Genomic DNA, 17,143 nt, shown 5'->3' with positions numbered 1-17,143 from the left:
CAAGCTTATGGGATAACAAATCTAATACTGCTATACCTTATACTAGAATTGAATGATGAAGTAAAAGAATGGCAGATGATGAGAGACAGGTTTCTCACTATTGGAGCGGTAATTTATGGATAAACAAGAGGAATGGGCACAAAGATCCATGGGGTAATGGATTAGAGTTGTAGACATAGAAAGTTAATATACATTTACTTATATTTAGCTTAACGTAGATACAGACAATTGCATATATATAAATATTAATAGATATGTACATATACAAGTGTTAATAAACACACATATATTTCCTTGCTCTGTCAGTTGAGAGGGCCTAGAAGCAACATCTTCTTAGCTAACAAGTACATCTAGTGTCCAGATTTTGACTTCTAATACCATTTCCAAAGAAAGGAATATAGTTCCTTGGATAAATTACTGATTGTAGGGGTGGATCAGGGAAAATATAAGATGAGCTTGGTGCATCTTCAAGCACCAGAAAGTAAGGATGCTGTCAAAGGAAAAAAAAGCACAATGATGGGGTTATGGCAAAGTGACAAAAAAGATGACTGAAAGTTCTACCAAATGTCCCAAGCTGGAACAATCTGAGGAACAATATAAATTAATTGAATTATCACCCAAACTATAAAATAAATACCCAAGATTCCATACTGATATGAATATAATTATTGAATAATCAAATAAATATAGGAGAATGGACAAATTTCCAGTGCAGAAGAGTTCTAAGTAATTCATGTAGATACTCCATCCCTAAAGATTTAGAGCATTACTTCCCACTCCTTATGTGGGTCTGGGCAGAGTGACTCACTTCCAAAAAGGACAGTCTGGAAAGGAGGGAAAAGGAATAATGTGGACAAACTTGACAGGTACTCAGCCACGCGAATAAAGTGAACATCAACAGTGATAAGTCATGTTGATTGCACGTGCCCTTGCTATGATGTGAAAAAAATGGCATTTAATTCTGTAGACTTCGTCTCCCAAAACCCATAACACCAGTCTAATCATGAGAACAACACCTAAAACATCTCAGTTGAGGGATAGTCTATAATCTACCTTACCTCTTAAACTCCAAAGTGGCTTCACTCCTTTGGTGAATGGTACTTCCTCAAAACTGTCAATGTCAAAAAAGACAGGGAAAGGCTAAGAAAGTGTCACCCCTAGAGGAGAGATGCCTAAAAAATATATTGTGGTGTCTTGGATGAAAGTCTGGAACAGAAAATGTTGTTAGGTAAAAACAAAATAAATCTGAATAGGATATGTATAATGGCACAAAAGAAATTATATCTGGTGCCCTGTCATCCTGCCTGGCTTAGTTCTAAGTTTCCCATTTGAGCGATGACCATTCCATCTAACCCTGCCCTGGGTGTAACTGCGACTAGCAGTGCCTGTACCTCCATGTGGTTGGAATGATAAGAGCCACCTTAGTGTCTCTGAAGGGACCCTGGAATTTTTCTCCAAACAGCTCTTGTTCCCTCTTCTCTGAAGGGCCTCTTGCCCTTTCACACGACATGTTCTACTAGCAAGGCCTGTATTTCCATATGGCTTGGAGGATAAAAGCTGTTGTCAGCTTCTCCAAATGACCTTGCACTTCTGCTTTTGGCATTGTGTAATTGAAACTTTCCATCCCTATTAACCTGGGAAAGCCCTTCCCCTGTGGGTTACAATGAAGGCAAGGGCCTGGGAACCACATGTGCTTCTTTTCCCCACCCCCATGGGCCTTCCCAGGAGCCTAGGTTATCTAAGCCCTGAGTCCCTTCACTGCCCTGGTTCTCGCCTCTCCTCTAGGGCCTTAGTTCTAACAAAGCTCTCCTTTCCTGCATTTTCAGCTGGCTGGCTATCTTGTGTTTGTGTCTCATCACCCAGAGAACTTCCACCTAACATCTAAAACAGTATGGACTTTAGTTAATGATAATGTTTCAATATTGGTTCATTAATTATAGCAAATATACCATAATAATGTAAGATGGTGCCATAATACTGTAAGATGTTCATAATAGGGGAAAGAGGTAAGAGATGTAGAATCTGTACTATGCAATTTTTCTTTAAATATAAACTTGTTCTAAAAATTGTTTATTAAAATAATATTATTAAAAAGAATAAAAAAGCAAAATGAAAAGAAAAAAATAATTTGAATATTGACTTTCAAATATGTGTACTAATTAAAAATGTGCAAAACAATAATTCCTATTAAAATGGAAATAGGTATATTTTGTGTGGCAGTGCTAACATTTTATTTGTATTTTGTATAGCAATGCTAACATTTTAGTTATTGAAAATAACCCATGTACACTTGTAATCTGGGAATGAAGTTGTTGAAGAGAGGGTGGTAAAGGCAGGATGGAAGACTTGACCCAAGGGCTTTAAGTACGGGATCTCTGTGTACTAGCTCACTCTGTGGTCTTTAGGCAAATGCATAAAGTCTCTGCTGCCTGTTGTCCATCACTCCCAGTTCTCCTGTGAATAATCCCATTCTAGCCTGTCTCCATTTGAGACAGGTAAATGATGCTTTATTGCTGTAGGATGAAAGTTCAGGAGGAAGAGTAGGAATTATGGGCTTAAGGAGCCTAGGGTAGGTGGCTAAGGTATTCATAGCTCCTTATCTTGATCCGCTATCCCACCCACTTGATATGTAGTTTTTCATTATATATTTTGAGAAATTCCTTAGTGCTTCAGTGTGCTGGATTGTGGGAAAACACAATGAAAAGAGACTATCTTCAGATCCTAGAAAGTTTACAGTCAATTGAGGAAGCATTGACAGATAAACTCTAATCTCTGAGATCGGTGCCTGAATTCCGTGTAGCAGCAGAAGGAAAGGAGTGACTTGGTGGGGGATGCAGGCGCATTGTTGACATACTGATCAGGTGAGAAGTGCACTGAGTTGGGGCAGTTAGCTCAGCAGCACAAATCAGGGAAACAGGGGCAGCTTCTCCAGGTTTTGGAGGTGCCTGGATCTAGGCCGAAGAATGTTCCATGAAGCATTTGAGAAAATTTTTAGGGTGACCTTGAGTTGTACCAGTCACTCTAGTTCTTGCAACTTCACCCATAGACCAGTGCCTGATCATTAAGCTCCTTTTAACCTCTCTTCTCTTCCTTCCCAAGAAACCCTCTTTGGCACTTTGAAAGTATCCAATGTCCTCTTCACCTCTGCTTTTAGTTATTTAAGACTTGTGTAGCTTGATCTTCGTCTCTTTTTCCTGTTATTATGACCTTGTGAAAATTGTGGTACACACAACTTGCCATCAGCTCCCATAGTACTACAGAATTTACTTTTACTTCTTTCATCTTCTCTAGGAGGATGGCTTTCCTCAGGGGACTATATATTCTCATAATGGCTGTGTGGTCACAGACTGACTGGTGGTGGTGCTGGTCACATGAGGTGCATCCTCAGAAGTCTCTGCTTGCACTCCTCCTATGTGCTTTTATTTTCAGCTTAGCTTCAGCCATTACTTAGAGAGAAATCTGGGAATGAAAAGAGTAATGGATTTCCCTACTCCAGAAATTAAAATTAAAGGTGAGGAGAATGGAACTTGGAGGAGGAGGGAAAGAAAGATTCTGTGGTGTTCTGACAGTGTGGTGGGCCCTGAGTCTGCCCTGAAATAATGCAAAGACATGGATAGCAGCTTATCTTTGGATCTCTGAACTCGCCCCCTGGATTCTGCATCGAGCTCATCTGAGAATAGGTGTCTAGTTCAACAGCCAGCTGGTGGCGTGGAAGAAAGTAGGGTTGGCCCTGAGAGTGAAAATTAATTCTTCTACAAATTATTTCTTTTCTCTTCAGGTGAATAAGTAGCCCTCTCCTCTGGCCACTAAGGCATCTGTCACTAAAGCACCTGTGTGTCCTCTAGACTCTGAAACAGCTTAACTTTTCCCTTTGCCCTATGCCCCAGTCCTTAGAGGTTGGACCCATGGTAGCACCTGGCCCCTTCTTCTGTAGGACATTGGACAACAGACCCATATCTCAACTTCTCAGGCCTTAGTTGTCCCAAATATGAGTGGGGGGTGTACAAATGCTTTAGATCTTTATTAAAATTTTATTGTTAAAGAGACATTGATAAGGAAGTAAATATAAATACTATTACGAGTTGTTAGAAGAAATTAGTGGCATCCCATAAGTAACATTTCTTACATCAATGCCTAACATTGAGAAGGTACTTTATTATTATTATTTTTTTAAGATTTTTTCTTTATTTATTTCTCTTCCCTTCCCTGCCCTTCCCCTCCCCCCAGTTGTCTGCTCTCTGTGTTCATTTGCTGTGTGTTCTTCTGTGTCTGCTTATATTCTTGTCAGCAGTACTGGGAATCTGTTTCTCTCTTTGTTGTGTCATCTTGCTGCGTCAGCTCTTGGTGTGTGTGGTGCCACTCCTGGGTAGGCTGCACTTTTTTTTGTGCTGGGTAGCTCTCCTTATGGGGGGCACTCCTTGTGTGTGGGGCTCCCCTATGCGGGGAAACCCCTGCGTGGCACGGCATTCCTTGCACACATCAGTACTGCGCTTGGGCCAGCTCATCACATGGGTCAGGAGACCCTGGGTTTGAACCTTGGACCTCCCATGTGGTAGGTGGACGCCCTCTCCATTGAGCCAAATCTGCTTCCTGAGAAGGTACTTTAAGAAGATTGTTTTCTTAATCCTGTATGACTGTGATAGTAATCCAAGTAATCTAGTAATATATCAATTTTTCTTACTAGGGAAAATGATCAACTGTTTATTCAGATTCCAGTATTTGCCATGTTTGCTTATTCTATCTTCTTAGCTTCCAGATTAATACATCTAAAATGCTTTCATTTCCAAAACTCAAAATGACTGACCGTTTATTTTCATAACTTGTATTCAGTGATGATCTACTTTTGTTGCCATCCTTTCTTCATTGCTCTAAATTTGCAGTACCACTACTTTACAGAGATGAAAGCTGTTTTAAACATACTTTGTGTATGTAAGCCAAACATTTCTCCTTAAATTCTCAAGTGATTTCATTCCGTTCTTTACTTGGTATTCCATCAACCCAATTACTTCTTACTCTATTTTCAAAGCTAAAAATATGAACTCATTCTCCAAACCTTTCAGAAATAGAATCAGGGGATATTATTCCTTCTATTATGTTTCTATATTAAAATACTCTTGTATCTATATATTTACTTAATAATTTTTGTTAGTTGCATAAATGCTCATTTTTTATTAACTTCAGATCTCACTCAGAAAGCAAACCATATCTTATTTACCTTTATATATTGTAGTTCCTGGCACCATTAGAATGGAATGGAATCAGTATGTGCCAAAAGGCCCTGGTGACATCAGAGAAAATCTTTACATGTAATCTGAAATTTCCTCCATCACTGTAAATAGCAAGTGAGGTTCCTGGTCATCTGCTCCAGGCATGACTACCTTGAACCACACTGGGATCACCCACACAGTCTTCCGCTTGTTAGGCATTCCTGGCCTAGAGGACCAGCATATATGGATTTCCATTCCCTTCTTCACTTCCTATGTCATTGCCCTGCTTGGGAACAGCCTGCTCATCTTCATTATCCTTACAAGGAACAGCCTCCATGAACCCATGTACTTCTTCCTCTGCATGCTATCAGGAGCAGATGTTGTCCTCTCCTCGTGCACAGTACCTCAGGCCTTGGCCATCTTTTGGTTTGGTGCTGGGGAGATCTCCCTGGATCGGTGCATCACTCAACTCTTCTTCATCCATTCCACTTTCATCTCTGAGTCTGGGATCTTGTTGATGATGGCATTTGACCGCTACATTGCCATATGCTACCCACTGAGATACACCATTATTCTTACATATGCCCTGATTGGGAAAATTGGAGTAATGATCTTTCTGAGAAGCTTTGGTACAATTTTGCCCATAGTATTTCTTTTGAAAAGATTGACATTTTGTAAAGGTAACATCCTTCTGCACAGTGGTTGTAATCATATTGTTTTAGCCCACATTTCCTGTGATGACATCAGAGTAAACATCTGGTATGGGATTTTTGTTCTGATATCAACAGTGGTCTTGGATATTGTGCTAATTTTTATTTCTTATGTACTGATTCTCCGTGCTGTCTTCCACATGCCTTCCCAAGATGCTCGCCACAAAGCTCTCAATACCTGTGTCTCCCATGTCTGTGTCATTATCCTCTTTTATGGGCCTGGAATCTTTACAATCCTTACTCAGCGATTTGGACACCATATCTCTCCCCATATCCATGTCCTACTAGCTAATGTCTGCATTCTGGCTCCACCTATGTTAAATCCTATCATTTACGGGATCAAGACCAAACAGATTCGGGACCAAATAGTTCATGTGCTATTTACAATGCAGAAATAACTTTGAATTGGAAGCTGATATTCTGTTTTCTCAGCAATTGTATCTATGCATGAGGTGAGCTTGCGTCAATATATGGCAAAGCTGCGATACTAGTTAAATGAGTCAATATGTTGGTGTCACTAGAGGAATTGCACTGGAGAGGTTTGGGTGCATGTTTCTTCCAAAACCTCTAACCAGTCATTAATGTCCATGTCTTTGGTGTCTTAGGTTGCTTTTATATCCATAGAATCAAGAACATGATCAGTCCACTTCTCTAAGTCTTACTTTAACCCTAGACTGGAGGCTGGAATGAGATAAACTGGATATGATTGTCTTTTCTAGACACTTGCCAAATTATTATTCTTTTCTGTTTGAAGGGCTGTTCTTTTCTATTACTTCCATCAAGCCTATGATATTTCCTCCCTGTGACCTCTGTCCCTTCAATTTTTGCTTTTTATAGGATTATCCCACCTGTTTCATAGCAAAAGAAACCAATCAACCAACCAACCAACCAACAACAAAACTAACAAACAAACAAAATAGCACTTGAATCCACCTTCACCTACAGGTGCTGCTTAATTTCTATTTTCTATCTTAGAATAAAGCCTCAAATAGTTTGTCCCTTACAGGTTTGAATGTTATTCCTCATTTTTCTCTTAATCCCTGTCCACTTTGGCTTTCAACTCCACCATTTCACTCAAACTGTACTTGTCAAGGTCATAAAGATCTTTCAATTGCTAATATTAAATATCAATCTTCACCATATTCAATATAATAGCAGCAGCTTGATACATTCAACGACTCTTCCTAGAAAATGTTTAGTCACACCCTTCTTGTGTTTCTTTGATCTTACTGGTTGTACCTCAGACTACTCTGATGGGCTTTTCTCATCTCCTTGACATCTTAACCCTGGAATGCTTGGGGGCTCAGTCCATGAACCCCTACTCTTTTCTATTTACAATCACTCTCTAATCTTATCTGTTCTTGTATCAATATGCTATGGACTTCCCAATTTGTATCTCCAGCCTCTCATTTGTTCCTCAGGCTTAAACTTCTGATGTTCTACATATATTCCTTGTATGTCTAATAGGCATTTCAATAAAATGTGTCAAAAGCACATTGAAGTTTCTTTCCTTCAAACCTCTAGCAGCCTTACCCTTATCATTTAAAGGCAATTTTATTCTTCTATCATTCTGGTACATCTTCACTTGTTATCTTTCCCTCATATACAATGTCACTAAAGATATTCTTACTGGGATCCTTCCTTCTACCTTCATTCCCCATATATACCTGATTTTTGTATATTTTTGTCCTAATATTTTACTTTTTTTTGACAGTGTATTGGGATAAATGCCATTTTAAAGTGCACAATTCGGTGGTTTTCAGTACACAACAAAGTTATGTAAATATCACCACTATCTAATTCCAGGACAATTTCATCACTCTCAAAAATCATCCTTTTAGGGTTATACCATTAAAGTAGAGATCAGAACCTAAGTTTTGGTCAAAGTGTCCCAGTGGCTGTCCAGAATAAGGCCCATAGGTTCATGAGGGTTTAAACAGCCTGCATCATCTTGCCTCTGGCCAAGTGTCCTACTTCTTTTTTTTTTTTTTTCCTCATTCTGCTTCAGCAATAGTAGACTCCTTTTTTATTTGTTAAACATGCCAGGGATTCTCCTCCCTGGAGTCTTTGTGCTTGTTTAGCTCCTTCTTTGCCAAGATATCTGCATGACTTGCTCCCTTCCCCACTTCAGGTCCTTGTTCAAGTAAAACGTTCTCAATGATACCTTCTCTAGCCATCCTGTTTAAGATTTCAATCCCTGCAACATCTCTTCATGGGCACTCTAAGCCCTTTCTATACATTTATTTTTCTCTATAACCCATAACATTGATAATGGTGATAGTAACAGCAAAATGTTATACAGAGCTGATTGTATTTTGGCTTTCTTTACTTATTTTATTTTCCATATTCTTTCAAGTAAGTATAATTTCAGTGAGGGAATAACTTTTTTCCATGATCTCTTTACTGTTTTTTTCTGCACTGCCTACAACAATTCCTGGCACATAGTAGGACCTCATTAAATATTTGTTTTGTGAATGAACGAACATTTGTTATGTGAATGAATCAGAAGATAATTGAATGAATAAAGATCATGTGTTAGTTGTTGTTGGTGAACAGTTTTAAGGAACTGGTACCTTAAAGCCCGATATTTCCCATGTCAGGGAGTACTGTGGAATTGGAATTGGAATTACTATTTGCATCTATCAGGGATGAGTGTCTCAAGGATTCCCACCTCCATGAGACAAATGAACCTATACTAGGCAACTACCTAGAAGCTACCTTTTCAGCAAATTTTTATTTTTCACTTTTCCTCAAGTCCATTCTTCAACAGCATGTATTCACCCATCCCTCAACCCTCTTTGGTCTTTCCAGGTTCTTCCACACCTCTGTACCTTGCAGATGTGTCTTCCAAGAATGCCTGTTTTTTCCTTTCAATTATTTGTGATAATTGTGATATTTGTGACTCATATTTCAAGAGTCATTTCAATCTTTCCTCTTTTGTGGAACTAAAAATATTAGATTGCTGTTGTTTTAGTTCCCAGGGCTGCCATAAGAAAGTACTGTAAACTTATTGACTCAAAACAACAACAATTTATTCTCTCACATTTCTGGAAGCCAAAAACCTGAAATCAAGTTGTTGGAATTGCCATGTTTCCTCCGCTGTCTCAGGACTGAAGTCATTTTGCCTCTTCCAGCTTCTGGTGGCTCCAAGTGTCCTTGGCTGTGGCTGCCTAACTCTAATGTCTGCCTTTTCCTTCTTCCCATGTGTCCCTCCACTGTGTGTCTCTTCTACGGACACCTCTCATTGGATTTAGGGGCCACCTGGAGAATCCAGGATGATTTTATTGAGGGGTTTTTAAAGTAATGCTCCTGCAAAGACCCTTTACCAAATATGATCAGAGTCTCAGGTCTCAGCAGTTGAGCTATGGACATATATCTTTTTTGGGGCCACAGTTCAGCCCACTACAGATGGATAATAGGTTGGCCATTTTTAAAAATTGTATTTGCTTTTTGTTTCAAAAAGAGATAAATTGATTTGTGAATAGAAGGATTTATAAGTGTATGATTAAGCAAGCAGAGACCAGTTAATGGAAGAATCTAGGTTGTGGGCATATGGTGGATTATTGTGAAACTCTTTCAATATTTCTGCATGTTTGAAAGATTTTATGATAAAATATTTGAAAAATGCACTTATTTGGATAAATCATGTTCATTTTAGAAAAATACTCAAATAAGCCTAATGGAAACAAAATGATTACAAAAATCACCCACTTGTTCAACTCTGATATATCATTGTTAATAACTTGTGTTTTTAGGTACCGGGGCCAGAAATTGAACCCCAAACTGCACATGTGTGTCAACCACTGAGCCACATCAGCTCCTATAAGTCGCTATTTCATTTGTTTTGCTTGTTGTTTTTTTGTTTTTAGTAGGCAGTGGGGATGAACCTGGGGCCTCCCATGTGAGAAGCAGGCATTCAACTGCTTGAGCCACATCCACTCCCCATTGTTAATTACTTTTTAATGTTAATGTGTGTGTGAGAACAGCAGGGTCATCAGTATATGCTTGTTTTCCTGGTACCTATTATGTGGTAAGTTGAATTATGTAGCCCAGAAAAAAAACACGTTTTCAATCTTAATCCATTCCTCTCGGTGTGAACCCATTGTAAATAGGACCTTTTGAAGATATTATTTTTAGTTACAGTGTGACCCAATGGAACAGGGTCAGGACTTAATGCCATTACTGGAGCTTGTATGAGAAAGTGGAGGAATGAAAGAGAAAGTCATTGGAACCTAGAAGAGAAAGAAGACATCCCTAAGTGACTGGAAAGCCAGGGGACCCAAGGACTATTGGCCGGGGAAAATGCTACTGACCCTGGGAGGAAGCAAGCCTTCCAGCCTCTAAAAACCATGAGCCTATAAATGTTCACTGTTTAAGCCAATCCAGTATGAGGTAATTGTCATAGCAGCTGGGAAACTGAGACGCATTATATCAACTAATACTAATAAAGAAAATAAATGTTCTTTTTAAAAATGATAAAAAGATTAAAAATTACTTTTTAAAGAGCAAATGTATGAAATTCCTATTGTAGACTATTGGTAAAATGCTGAAATTCATGAAGATATTGGTTTTATGATTCATGTTTATAGTGTAACTTATTTTATCTCTATACTTGAACATTTTAATATATATTTGAAATCAAACTCTGTGCAAAATCTTATAGCCTGTTACTTTCATGTACATTTCTGACTATTTTAATATATTTGGGGTATATTGAAACTAGTTTTACTCACAGCAAATGATGAAATTTAAGAGTTTATCTTAATGTAACCAAACATTGTATATTTAACATAAGATGTATTTTTCAATTTTTTCCAGTTTCCTGAAAACATTTGCAAACATTTCCTTATCTTATCTGTCCTTTAGTTTTAGTTGTAGAGGAGGACCTAAATTTTATGTAGTTGAATTACCAGTCTTTTCCTTTAAGTGTCCCTTTCTTCTTTTTAATAGACTTTATTTTTTAAAGCAGATTTAGGTTTACAGAAATATTGCACAGAAAGTATAGAGTTTCCATACACCCCTTTATCCCCATGTACAATATTAATAGTAGTTTTATTAACTATTAACATCATGCATTATTATTGTACATTTTAAGTCAATATTGATACATTAATATGAACTAAATCCATGGTTTACATTAGAGGTCACTACATTTTTGACAAATGCATAATGTCATGGATCCAGCATTACAGTATCATGCCAAATAGCTTCTCTTCAAATAAATTTTCTGTGCTTCCTTATTCATCCCTCTATCCTTTCCCCTGAACCCTTACAACTACTGAGCTTTTTACTGTATTTATAATTTTACCCTTTCCATAATCCATATAACCAGAATCACACAGTAGCTTTTTCAAAGTGACATTTTGCTTAAACAAAATGCATTTTAAAATTTTCCTTCATGTCTTTCTGTAGCTTAATAACTTGTTCCTTTTTATTGCTGAATAATTGCATCAAACATTGTATGGATGCACTATGGTTTGTTTATCCATTCACTTATTCAAGGGCATCTTGGTTACTTCCAGTTTTTGGTAACTATGAATTAAGCTAATATAGACATTCAGGTGCAGGTATTTACGTGGAGATAGGTTTTCATCCTATGTGGGTAAATAACCTAGGAGTGCAATATCTCAATGATATGGCTAGCTTATGCTTAACTTTTTAAACAACTGCCATATTATCTTTCAAAGTGGCTGTATCATTTTGCATTCTTACCAGCAGTGAGTGAAAATTCCTGTGCTCTACACTGCCACCAGCATTTGGTGTTAGTAGTGCTTGGATTTTAGCCATTCTAATAGGTAGGTAGTGGTTCTCATTGTCTTTTTGATTTTCAATTTCCGAATGACTCATGATGTTTAGCATCTTTTTAAATGCTTATTTGCCCTATGTGCATCTTCTTCGATGAGGTGTCTTGTCTGCTCACATTATGCACATTTTTAAATTGGGTTGTGTGTTTGCTCACTTTTGAGGCTTAAGAATTCTTTTAATCTTTTGGATGTAACTCCTTTAATAGATATGTATTTTGCAAATATTTTCCTCTAGTCTGTGGTTTGTCTTTTTATTCTCTTGAGTGTCTTTCACAGACACCATTGAAGACGTTCATGAAGTTTAACTTACCAAGTTTTTTTCATAGACCATGCTAAGAAGTCATCACCAAGCCCATGGTCACCCAGATTTTCTCCTTTGTTAGTTTCTATAAGTTGTATAGTTTTGCATTTTACTTTTAGGGTTATGGTCCATTTTGAGTTAATTTTAGTGAATGGTGTAAGGTCTGTGTCTAGACTAATTTTTTTTTTTGCATGTGATTGTCCAGTTGTTACAGCACTATTTGTCCACTGAATTGTTTGTGTTCCTTTGTCAAAGTTCAATTGACTCTATTCCTGGGCTCTTTATTCTGTTCCATTTATCTATGTCCATTGCCGTAATGTCTTGATCACCGTTGCTTTATAATAAGTCTTAAGGTCAGGTTATGTTAGTCCTCCAACTTTGTTCTTCTTCCTCAGTAATGTGTTGCCTATTCTGGGCCTTTTGCCTTTCCTCATCAATGTTAGGTTAGCATATTGATATCCAAAAAACACCTCACTGGGATTTTGACTAGAATTGCATCGAATCTAAAGATTAAGTTGTGGCGAATTGACATCCTAATAATATTTATTTCTCCTATCCATGAATATGAAATATTTCTCCAATTATTTAGATTTCTTTTATTAGAGTTCTTAGTTTTCCTCATACAGGCCTTGTACATATTTTGTTAGATTTATACCTAGGTTATTTCTTTTTATTGGTGCCAATTTTTTGGTGTTATGGTTTCTATCTCAAATTCTAATTGTTAATTGTTGGTATATAGGAAAGAAATGGACTGTTGGAAGATAAACAGAGGGCCAATCAAATAGAGCCTAATGTGCAAACGCTAAAAATGGAAGAGTTTGATTTAAAGATTTTTTTGGTCTGTTTGATACTTGGAAAATTGTTGGTGAGGTGAACGAAGAGTTTGTTGCCATGGAAGCATAATAGAAAGTTCAGGAGAGGGAGGTCAGTCATTTTCAAATGCTAGTTGAGAGAATGAACAAGATGACTATAAAAAAAATAACCATTGGCAGCTTGAATCCAAATTTCACCAGAATTTCCCATGTAGTAAAGGTTCTGTGATATAAAGCATAGGGCTATGTACCCAAACACTTTCTTGAAGAGAAATAATGAAATTATTGGCTTAACTTGTAGGTTGTTAACAAATAATTACAGAAATAACTAAATTCATCCTTACAGGACTGAAAAAGAATCAGGAAATATCTGACAGTCTTAAAATCAATGGTAGTTAGTATTTTTGGAGAAAAACATGTAGCTGTTAGAACCACACTATACAAGATAATATAGGCACTAATTAAGGATTTCTTTCTTGTTGGAATGTAGGAAATAATGTACCACAAGAGTGGAAATATAATGTTGATCAAAATGTATTAGGACCAGGAGTATAATCCGTGCTTTATAATGCTAAGATAAATTGCCTCCTTTCTTTTGTGTATTCTCAATTCTGATAAGACTCAAAAAGTATCTCACTTTGTATTAAGTAAATGCTAACATCCCAAATTAAATGTATCTCAAAGACATTTAAAAAATCTGTAACTCTTTTTTCCTCTATTGATTGGAAAGATAGAAATATTTCTTGTTGCTCCAAAATATAGATATTTGCTCTTTTCAGACCAAAGTTAACTGATTTGATTTTATACTTGATTTTATACTTTCAAGTTAGGCATTGACCTGTCTCTCAACAAAAATGTCATATATGAAGCCAAAGCTGTGGAAGCACAAAATCTAGATTATTAAAAATTCAAGAGAAAGTAGAACTATGCAAAAGTAATATGATAATCACCAGGCTTCACACATTCCCCAGGAGTCTGTCCCACATTAGACCATCCCCTCCGAGCATCCTAAACAGGTGACCCTCCTAATTATATTTTGAGACCAGGCTTCCTCCCCGCTCCCCCTGCCCTGGAACTCTTTGCTGATTCTGGATTTTGGCTGAGGCAGAGATCTCTGGTAGGGAAAGAGAAACCAGCCATGCTTTCTTTGGCCACACAGGACAGGAGTAAAATATTTGGAACTTGTGGGTTCTTTTTCCTGTGGAACATTTACTGATTTCTGGAATTGCATTAGATGCTGGGCAACTAAGTTAACAGCATCTAAAAGTTGGTATGAAAACTCTTGCGTTTTTGTGATTCTTAGGAAAGAAAAAATCTACCAGGATTGGGACCGTGCCTAAAAAGTATGGGCAATTTCTCATTTATGTAATTTTATAATGATGAAGCTGCTTAGCGTGGAGCACAAAGAGCTAAATTTAAAAGGCCTTTGAAGTGAAGAATGGAATCTTCCACAGTTATATTTTAAAGTTAGGAGAGAAAGCCCTTCCAGATAATCAAAATTTTTGGAGGGTCCCACCCTTTGGAATAGGAGTATTGAAAAGATAAATTGAGTCTTAGGAAAACTTTAACCTGGCTTTGAGGAATCTCAAGTCCTCATTAATTGAAGTGATCAGCTGCTCATCTTACTGTTTAACAGAGGAAAGGTAAAATACAGGTGATAGAAGATAACATCATCTATATCCTCTACAAGTTGTTTAGTACAATATAAAGCATAGAATAAAAAATTAATGTAAATGGAAATAGGCAAGACCTTATGATAGCTGATCAACAGAAAAAAAAAAAAGAAGATAACCCAGCTATTGGAATTATCAGAGAAGATTTATAGAATTTTATTGAATATGTTAAAAGAGAACAAAATATAGTCAAAATATTTAGAATATGTAGGCTTTAAGCAAGGGAATAAGGCTTCAGGAAAAATTCAAAAGGTAATTATAGAACTTAAGAAAATTATTATCTGAAAATAAACATTCAAAGGATGAGGTAAACATCACATTTTAAAAAGCAAAAGACAGATGAATGAACTGGAAGATCAGCTGATAGAAATAATACAAGCTGAATTGAGAGAGAAGAAAAAAGTGGTAAAAATTGAACATAAGACACTGATAGAAACACTCAAAATATATAAGAATAATTGAGAGAGACACTGGGGCAGAAACAGTATTCATTCTGATAATGACTGAAAATATTCAAAAACTGATGAAAGATATTTATTCATCTATTCAAGAAACTCAGAAAATCCTAAGAGGACACATGGAAAGAAAACCACACAGGACACATGATAATGAATGTTCTGAAAAGGTAAAAAATCCCTAAATATAAAATTTAAAATAGCCAGAAATAAAAGGTATATGATATTCAAAGGAACAACAATAAAACTTTCAAGTAATTTCTCAATAGGAAACATAGAATCAAGAAGGACATTTTTAAACTGCTGGAGAAAATCCTGCCAATTTAACATTCTATATCCATGAAATTATAAGAAGAGATTGATTAAACAATGGGGAATTCATTGGCTCATGGTTTTGAGGCTAGGATAAGTCCAAAATTGAGGCATTAGCATGGTGATGCTTTTTTCCTGAAGACTGGCATTCTGGGGATGACTTCCTGCGATCCTTGGGGTTCCTTGCCTTTTCTGTCACATGACAATGCACGTGATGATGTCCTCTCTGTTCTGTTCTGGTTTCTGTTGACTTTCTGCTTCTGGTTAATGTCCGTGGCCTTTTCACTGTTGCCTTCTCTATAAAACCTCCAGTAATATGATTAAGACCCATCTTGATCAGTTGGGCCACCCTTTAACTGAAGTAGCCTAATCAAATGTTCCATTTTCAATGGGTTCATACCCATAGGAATGGATTAAGATTAAACATGTTTTTATTGGGTACATAACACAAGATAACATAATTGCTGTATGTATATGATTTTCTGAAAACTGAGATATAATTCACATATCATAAAATTCACACTTCTAAATAAGAAAGTGTACAATTCAGTGGTTTTTAGAATATTTACAAGATTGTGCAACCATCGCAATTTCTGTAGATACACTGACACATGGAATCATTTGACTGGTACCTCAGTTGCTCCATTCCTCATCCTAATAATTAGGCTCACATAAAGTATGGAGAGAATAGTTGAGAAAATAAGTCAGTTCCATGATCACAATCATTTCTGCTTTGAGAACAGCATATGAAGCACCAGATCCCAGATCTGTTTGGTTCTAATCACATAAATAATGGGATTTAACATAGGTGGAGCCAAAATATAGACATTGGCAAGCAGAACATGAATGTGAGGTGAGATGTGGCGTCCAAATCTTTGAGTGAGGACTGAGAAGATCCCAGGCCCATAAAAGAGGATAATGACACAGACATGGGAGACACAAGTATTGAGAGCTTTGTGGTGAGCATCTTGGGAAGGCATGTGGAAGACAGCACGGAGAATCAGTACATAAGAAATAAAAATTAGCACAATATCTATGACCGCTGTTGATATCAGAACAAAAATCCCATACCAGATGTTTACTTGAATGTTATCACAGGAAAGTTTGGCCAAGACAAAGTGCTTACAAGCTGTGTTTGGGAGAATGTTACTTTTGCAGAATGTCAATCTTTTCAGAAGATATATTACGGGAAAAACTGTGCCATAACTTCTCAGAAAGATCATTACTCCAATTTTTCCACTTAAGGTGTGTGAAAGAATTGTGCTGTATCTCAGTGGGTAGCATATGGCAATGTAGCGGTCAAGTGCCATCACCACCAAAATCCCTGACTCAAAGAGGAAAGTGGAAGTGAGAAAGAAGATCTGAGTGATGCAGCTATCAAGGGAGATCTCCCCAGCATCAAACCAGAAGATGGCCAAGGCCTGGGGTACTGTGCAAGTGGAGAGGACAACGTCTGCTCCTGCTAGCATGCAGAGGAAAAAGTACATGGGTTCATGGAGGCTGCTCTGTGTGAGGATAATGAAGATGACCAGGCTGTTCCCAAGCAGGGTGATGATATAGGAAATGAAAAAGGGGATGGAAATCCACATGTGCTGGTCCTCTAGGTTGGGGATTCCCAGCAAGCGGAAGACTGTGTGGCTGATCCCAGTATGGTTTAAGGTAGTCATGCCTGGGGAGAGTGTTCAGAATCTCACCTTCTGTTTTCAGAGACAGGAGAATTCAGACTATAGTCAAAGATTTTCTTTGATGTCACCATGGGATTTTGGCACATACCTGACACCATTCCATACTCAATGGCTTGAGCTATGTTGTATATGAAATATGGTTTATTTTCTGAGTGATGTCTTACTTAATCTCATAATCAAGACA

The 17,143-nt window shown here is 37.3% G+C and overlaps 2 protein-coding genes across 2 annotated transcripts; one reads left to right on the top strand and one right to left on the bottom strand.

Annotated features, from left to right (window-relative positions):
• The first annotated feature begins 5,370 nt into the window (after positions 1–5,370).
• Positions 5,371–6,315, top strand: LOC101422716 (olfactory receptor 52B4-like). Its single transcript, XM_058306435.1, has one exon. The coding sequence runs from the start codon at positions 5,371–5,373 to the stop codon at positions 6,313–6,315; it is 945 nt and encodes a 314-aa protein (XP_058162418.1).
• A 9,681-nt stretch (positions 6,316–15,996) lies between these two features.
• Positions 15,997–16,941, bottom strand: LOC101422276 (olfactory receptor 52B4-like). Its single transcript, XM_004476756.1, has one exon. The coding sequence runs from the start codon at positions 16,939–16,941 to the stop codon at positions 15,997–15,999; it is 945 nt and encodes a 314-aa protein (XP_004476813.1).
• Between the last annotated feature and the right edge of the window lie 202 nt (positions 16,942–17,143).

The sequence above is a fragment of the Dasypus novemcinctus genome, chromosome 10 (assembly GCF_030445035.2).
Source record: "Dasypus novemcinctus isolate mDasNov1 chromosome 10, mDasNov1.1.hap2, whole genome shotgun sequence".
In the NCBI taxonomy this organism is placed as follows: Eukaryota; Metazoa; Chordata; class Mammalia; order Cingulata; family Dasypodidae; genus Dasypus; species Dasypus novemcinctus.
Note: the sequence above shows the minus strand (reverse complement) of the source record. Positions and strands in the feature narration are given on the sequence as shown.